The following is a 6,784-nucleotide window of genomic DNA, read 5'->3' on the forward strand; positions in this document are numbered from 1 at the left end:
CACTCATATTTAACATAATTTTTTACACTCGAGTTTGTCATTCTTGAAACGGTATACATAGACATTTGATCCTCTTAGACAAGCAACACTTTTCTTCGAATTGTGAATGGATTATGTAGAGAAAATTAGCAAAGGACACTCCTATTACTGCAAAGTATAGTTGACCGGAAATGACTGAGCTGGTTTGTGTAAGACAAGGAAGTAATCTGTACATATGGTCAGTTAGAAGAATGAATGATCACAGTTGCTACTGGTCAGTACAGCTGCTTCTGAGTGGTTGTTAGTGTGTTGCTATGCAGTTGCTGGGTGTTTTGAATGGTTGTGGTTGTGATGCAGTGTTGTTGCTGGACTCTCTGGAAATTCACTTGCTGGAAATTCACTTGAAAATATGGCAACAATGTTTCAGACATTACAGGAGGCTTTTTGGTAAGTTAAATGTACATGTCAAACGTACATAACCGATAAAAAAAAAATGCATAAATAGTTGTAGACATTGAGTTTTGTAGTGTAAGAGTGTGTTTGTGAGTTTCTCAGAAATGACTGCATAATGTGTTTTGTGCAGAGGACGTTCAAATAGAGCCTGTGTGAAACAAAGCATGAATTGTTAGAGGCAATGCTTACTGATGATCTGTACAGATATGACCACAGCATTTTCACTTGTGTGAAGATAGAATTCTTCAGAAAGGTTGTGGTAATGATTATTATTGCAGATTACATTATGTCATAACCAGGGGCCAGATCACCAAACATTTTTAGGAATAAATTTCTTCTTTAATATTTAAGTATAATATTAAGAATATTCTGTATTCTCAAAAATGTTTCCTAAAAATGTTCTTATAGTTTCTTCCTTAAAATTGTTCTAAAGACACACTGCTGGGGTGTTTTGAGTGTCTGTGAGTGTGTTCCTATACTGTTGCTGGGGTGTTCTCAAAAATATTTTTATTCTTACAAAATTCTTAACTTCTTTCTTCAGAATTGTGAAAGTGATACCAGATCAAGAGCAAATGTTGTGCAATGGCACAAAACCAAAGTCAACAAATGTGTATTTGATGCTTAATATACAGTTACAGGACTTTTAGACAAAAAAGATACCAGTTGATAAGTGCATAAGATCACTCATGAACAGATGAAGCAATTTCTATGTGGCTACCGAAATAATTTTTTAAAATCCAAACTGTTCTGTGTTTTTGAAAACATCTTCAAATTCAGTATATACAGTAAATTCTATATGCAGACTACAAAAGAGTGGCTGCTAAGCATTTCAGTTTTCCTCTGGGTATTTTTCATAAAACACATAAAACATGATTGTATTGATCTAATGAGTATGAGTAATTATAGTAAAATCTTATCTTTACTACAAACACCAAAGCAAAGACTGTAAATTAAAATTTAGGCATGAAGAAATGTATTTATAAAACACTTTATTTGTCTGTTTTTCATTATTTAAATCACCTTATCACTCTTATTTATTCTATATCATTTTCTAGAATGATTTAATTTATTTTATTTTATAGAATAGAGTCTATAAGCTTAGTCTATAAGCATGAAAGGACACGTCATCTTTCTTTACAGGTTAAACTGCAAAAAAAATTTTTTTTTGAAATAATAAAAAAAAGATGACTGGGTGGCTCTTAACTAAATTTGGGCTTTGCTTATTCTGCTAATAAATACTTGAGACACTTCTGGTCATCTAAGAGACAAAGAGCTTGTCTGAAGTCATCTTCCTTCTGATAACGCTTGTTGAACATCATAAGTATTCTTGAAGATTTTGTGTATCAGAACTAAATAGACTAAATAAAGACTAATTGATTTTCTTTTGCACTTTTTCTTTCAGACCTGCACAAAGATGTTACCAATTGTTTTATTTTTCTTGTTTCTGAAACCAGTAGCTACCAATGGTAATGCATTTTACAGGAATAGATCAAATAGATTATTGCAAGCAGGATTTCACTTGTCTCTTTTCAAAGATTGTGTTTTTGTCTTGCAGAGGGTCTTGGTGGTAAAATGCTCGTGTTTCCAACCAAGTCTTCTAGCAGTTATGTTGAACTCATTCCTGATAAGCCAATGAGTCTTTCAGCATTTACACTCTGTATGACAATCAAATTAAGGCGGTTTATTAAACCAGAAAGCACCTATGCCGAAAGGATATATCAAAAATGTTATATTTGTGTCAGCCTCTATGATCTCACGCATCTCTAAAATCTGTTTATCGATTTTAATGACTTACAAAGCTGTAAAGGTTAAAAAATAAACTTTTTCTCAGCATTCAACTGCAGTGTCTGTGCATAATTTGGAAAAAGAGTTTTAAAAATGTAGAAATGTCAATTTCTTTACTTTAATCTTGTAATTGATAATCTGGTGTTTTACGAAAAAAGGACATCATATTTTTCCCCAAAGTTTACTTCACAAAAAAGAGGTATGATCTGAAAATCCCAATTGATTTTCTCCATAGGGGAACTGATAACTGAAGTTTAATAGGGATGTAACAGTATGAAAATTGTACTGGAAACCAAGTTTTATATTTTACATCAACAAACAACAAATAAAAGGACTTTTTTGTTTGCATAATCACTAAAACAACAACAGTAGCCTAACAAAGACTGGATTTTAAATAAAAACATGACATGACTTTATGCTGGTCATGTTGCTGGTCAAGGATCAAAACATACCAACCAGCATATGCTTTTTTTTTTTTTACCAGGGGTTCTGGGTGTTCCTAGTGGCTGTGAGTGTTGCGTTGCAGTGGCTGGGGTGTTTTGAGTGGTTGTCAGTATGTTGCTGTGTGGTTGCTAGAGTGTTCTGAGTGGTGAGTGTGTTGCTGTTCTGTTGCAGAGATGCTCTAAATGGCTCCATTAGAAAGCAAGAAGATCTAAATGAGAGAATAATGAAACTGCTGAGAGAATTGATTGCTGATTAAATTCTGTAGTGAATGATTTGGAAATATTAAGACTTCAAACTACTGCTCTCACCTCTAATGTTTTTTAAAGTAAAATGCTGTTTGTATGTGCATCTAGTCAGAGGTGAGAACAGCTGAAACCATGTGTTGCTAATTTAGAGAACATATATTGTTTGGGGGATGCATTTGCAACATGTTTGCAGTTTAATCTTCTAAAATGTCAATTGCTATATAGAAGTGTTGTTTTGTGGCTCAGAAAGTGTGATATAAAGCCATATAAGGGTATGTGTTTTCCTCAAGTTACTGAAGGTGTAACTAAAATGGAAATAGGCTTGCTTGTTCATGTAGGCGCTACTGTAATTTTACATTTTGAACTTTTGATACTCTGAGCCAATAAACTACAGTGAAGGTCACACATATGGTGTGCTTAAGATTACCATGGCAACTGGGAACCCTTCTCACAAAGAGTTATATGTGTGTGTCTTTACAAAATGCTTGACTTATATGGGAGTGAAAGGAGGAGAATTTTGAATGTTTATGCTGACTCTATAATGGTAGTTTTGGGTCATTCTCCTTGCCACAACTCGGGTGAAGACATTCTCACTATTATTTTGAATTTATTTCTTAAGAGTTATTGTTTTAATAAACCAAAACCATTTCAAATGGTGATTTGTTTAAACCTCTCTTAAAATAAGACTCAGAGCGGTTCATTATTATAAGCTATTATCTGAACCTGAAAGGGTTCAGCAATGTCCAGTTAAGCTCTAAGTTGATCTGGTTAGGACATCACCAAAGATGATTGAACAGCTGACCCACGTACCCTGTCCATCAGGTGAGAGCTATTTCATTAATCATGGAGTTTGGCTTATTGGGATAGTTGAAATGTGGTTTAGATTAATAATACAATTAATACATCAAACTACATCTTTTAAGTTTTATCTTGAACTGTATTGTATAGCCGATATTTAACCATCACAAACTTGTTACTGCTGTAGTTTTGAATTTAGTCTGAATCATTTAATGCACAGCTCTATTTTTTTTTACATCGGCTTGTCAGATGTATTGGTCAGTTATTACTGTCAATAATAGCAATGACTTGCAATGACTGTACTTTACTTTTAAAAACGTCACTTCTGCTCACCAGGGCTGCTTTTTTTAATCAAAAATACAACAAATACAGTAATACTGCAAAATATTATTGCAGTGAGGATGTGTTGGGATTTTAAAGTTTACATATTCATATAAAGAATTATGCATGATGAATTTATGAAAATGTTTCAAAATATTCTTCACAATATTATAATTATTATGCATTATCAACTTTTAAGAATTCTGTACCTAACTTTTCTTTTTTTTTTTTTTGACAAAAACATTCTATACTGTGTCTGTGTTCCAATATGTTTAGCTTTAATTTCCATCTAATCAGCATAGGATCATGCATAGGATAATTATTTTAGAATGAGAAGCTGCACATGCTAGATTTCTGTTCGGCCTGTGCAATGGAGGTGACAAAACCACAGCATATAATTGTCTTATTCTTTAGGCATCACAAGACATTTTTGTCATTACTGATCTTTTCATATATACTTTGTTGGTCACACAGAAGGAAACTTCCCCTTTTTGATGATTTCAAATCCTCTAGACTAGAGTATAGAGGGTTTAAATGGCACCTGTGATCAGAGAGCTTTAACTTCTTCTCCGTTCTGCTCTGAAGCTCCTAGGCAAGCCTAGACCTTCTTCTATCAGATTTGTAATATATGATTATATATGATTAATAGAATTTATAGATTCCTTAGACTAACTTAATTTGATTTGGACTGATTAAGAATGACTTTGATCGAGTTTGTGTTATGCAATTTATTTGTGAAATGATTGGATTTAACTTATTGAAAACTTAATTTCATAACATAAGTTATGATTAATTTTGTTACTCATTTACATTTCTGAAACCTTTTGAATGAATTTGTAACTTCTCCAACCCACCCGTCTGACTTGGATTCGATTTTACATCAGTATAATAAACTCTTTTCAATTTGAATATATGAGGCCGCTTAAAGGTTCAACTACAAAAAAAAATTGAAAAAAAAGATGACTGGGTGGCTCTTAACTGAATTTGGGCTTTACCCATTCTGCTAATAAATACTCGAGACACTTCTGGTCATCTAAGAGACAAACAGCTTGTCTGAAGTGACCTTCCTTCTGATAACACTTGTTGAACATTGTAAGTATTCTTGAAGATTATGTGTAGCTGAACTTATTAGAAATTAACTGTTGTTAGGACTAATTGACTAAATAAGGACTAACTGATTTTCTTTGCACTTTTTCCTTCAGACCTGCAGAAAGATGTTACCAGTGGTTTTATTTTTCTCCCTTTTGTTTCTGAAACCAGTAGCTACCAATGGTAATGCATTTTCCAGTAATAAATCAAATAGATTATTGCAAGCAGGATTTCACTTGTCTCTTTTTCAAAGATTGTGTTTTTGTCTTGCAGAGGGTCTTGGTGGAAAAATGCTTGTGTTTCCAAGTAAGTCTTCAAGCAGTTATGTTGAACTCACTCCTGAAAAGCCAATGAGTCTTTCAGCATTTACACTCTGCATGCGTGTCACGACGGAGCTCTGGGATGTGAGGGAGATCATTCTGTTCGCCTACCGCACACCTGACACGGATGAGCTGAACGTGTGGAAAGAGAAAGACGGACGTTTTTCCTTGTATTTTCAGTCTAGCCACGATGGAGTGCTTTTCAATCTGACTCTTCCCTCCCCCTATCATACTCACCTGTGCGTCACCTGGAACTCTGCTAATGGTCTTACTGCCTTTTGGGTGGATGGACGTCGCAGTTCATTACAGGTCTATAAAACAGGTCATAGAGTTCGTGCAGGTGGAGTTGTCCTGCTTGGCCAAGACCCTGATGATTATCTTGGTGACTTTGACCCTGAGCAGAGCTTTGTTGGAGAAATGAAAGATGTGTACATGTGGGATTATGTTCTCTCTGACAATCAGATTAAGGCGGTTTATTCAAACCAGGAATCATCTATGCCGAAAGGAAATGTGTTAAACTGGAACACCACCAAATATTATGCTCATGGAAATGTGGTAGTGGCAAATGATTATACACTCATAATACATTTCTGTCAGCCTCTATAGTCTCATGCATCTTTGGAATCTGTTCATCTGTTTTAATGACTTACAAAGCTGTAAACGCTAAAAAATAAACCTTTTCTTAGCATTTAACTGCAGTGTCTGTGCATAATTTGGAAAGAGCTTCAAAAAAGTAGAAATGTAAATTACTTAACTTAAGTCTAGTAATAGGTAATTGGTGTCTTACGAAAAAAAAGGATAATATTTTCCCTTAGTTTACTTTACAAAAAAACAATGCGATCTGAAAATCCCATTAATTTTCTCCATATGGGAACTGATAACTGAAGTCTAAAAGAAACCGGTAAAGAGAGATGTATGAGCTCTGAAGTTATCAATGATATATTTGACCCTGGACCACAAAACCACAAAACCAGTCATAAGGGTCATCTGAAAGCTGAATAAATAGCTCCTAAATAACAGACGAGTGTTTGACATTAAAGAGTATATACATTGTATTATTTTTCTGAAAATAACCAAACATTACACTAGATAAGACCCTTCTTTCTTGGCTGGGATTGTTTACAACCGTGTTTGGGATTGTTTGAAGCCGTGTTCATATCAGTCCATTATATGGAGAAAAATCCTGAATTTTTTTTCTCAAAAAACATAATTTCTTTACGAGTGAAGAAAGAAAGACATGAACATCTTGGATGACAAGGGGGTAAGTACATTATATGTGAATCTTTGTTTTGGAAATGGACTTCTCCTTTAAAAACTGAGAAAAAAAAAAACATAATGCTGCAGAGAAAT

The 6,784-nt window shown here is 34.1% G+C and overlaps 1 protein-coding gene across 5 annotated transcripts in view; it reads left to right on the forward strand.

Moving 5' to 3' along the window:
- LOC127155547 (pentraxin fusion protein-like) overlaps positions 1-6,101 on the forward strand; it is a 21,186-nt gene extending 15,085 nt beyond the window's left edge. Inside the window, exons 1-3 of one of the 5 annotated variants that reach the window (XM_051097833.1) lie at positions 242-426; positions 1,835-1,898; positions 5,388-6,101. In XM_051097833.1, coding sequence (XP_050953790.1) covers positions 1,847-1,898; positions 5,388-6,040 — 705 coding nt within the window. In that variant the 5' untranslated portion in view covers positions 242-426; positions 1,835-1,846 and the 3' untranslated portion in view covers positions 6,041-6,101. Of the gene's footprint in view, positions 1-241; positions 427-1,834; positions 1,899-2,375; positions 3,729-4,311; positions 5,118-5,227; positions 5,298-5,367 lie in introns of those variants that run through there. The other 4 variants (XM_051097832.1, XM_051097831.1, XM_051097830.1 and 1 more) reach the window with 4 other exon arrangements.
- Positions 6,102-6,784: the final 683 nt, after the last annotated feature.

The sequence above is a fragment of the Labeo rohita genome, chromosome 24, assembly GCF_022985175.1.
Source record: "Labeo rohita strain BAU-BD-2019 chromosome 24, IGBB_LRoh.1.0, whole genome shotgun sequence".
Lineage (NCBI taxonomy): Eukaryota > Metazoa > Chordata > Actinopteri > Cypriniformes > Cyprinidae > Labeo > Labeo rohita.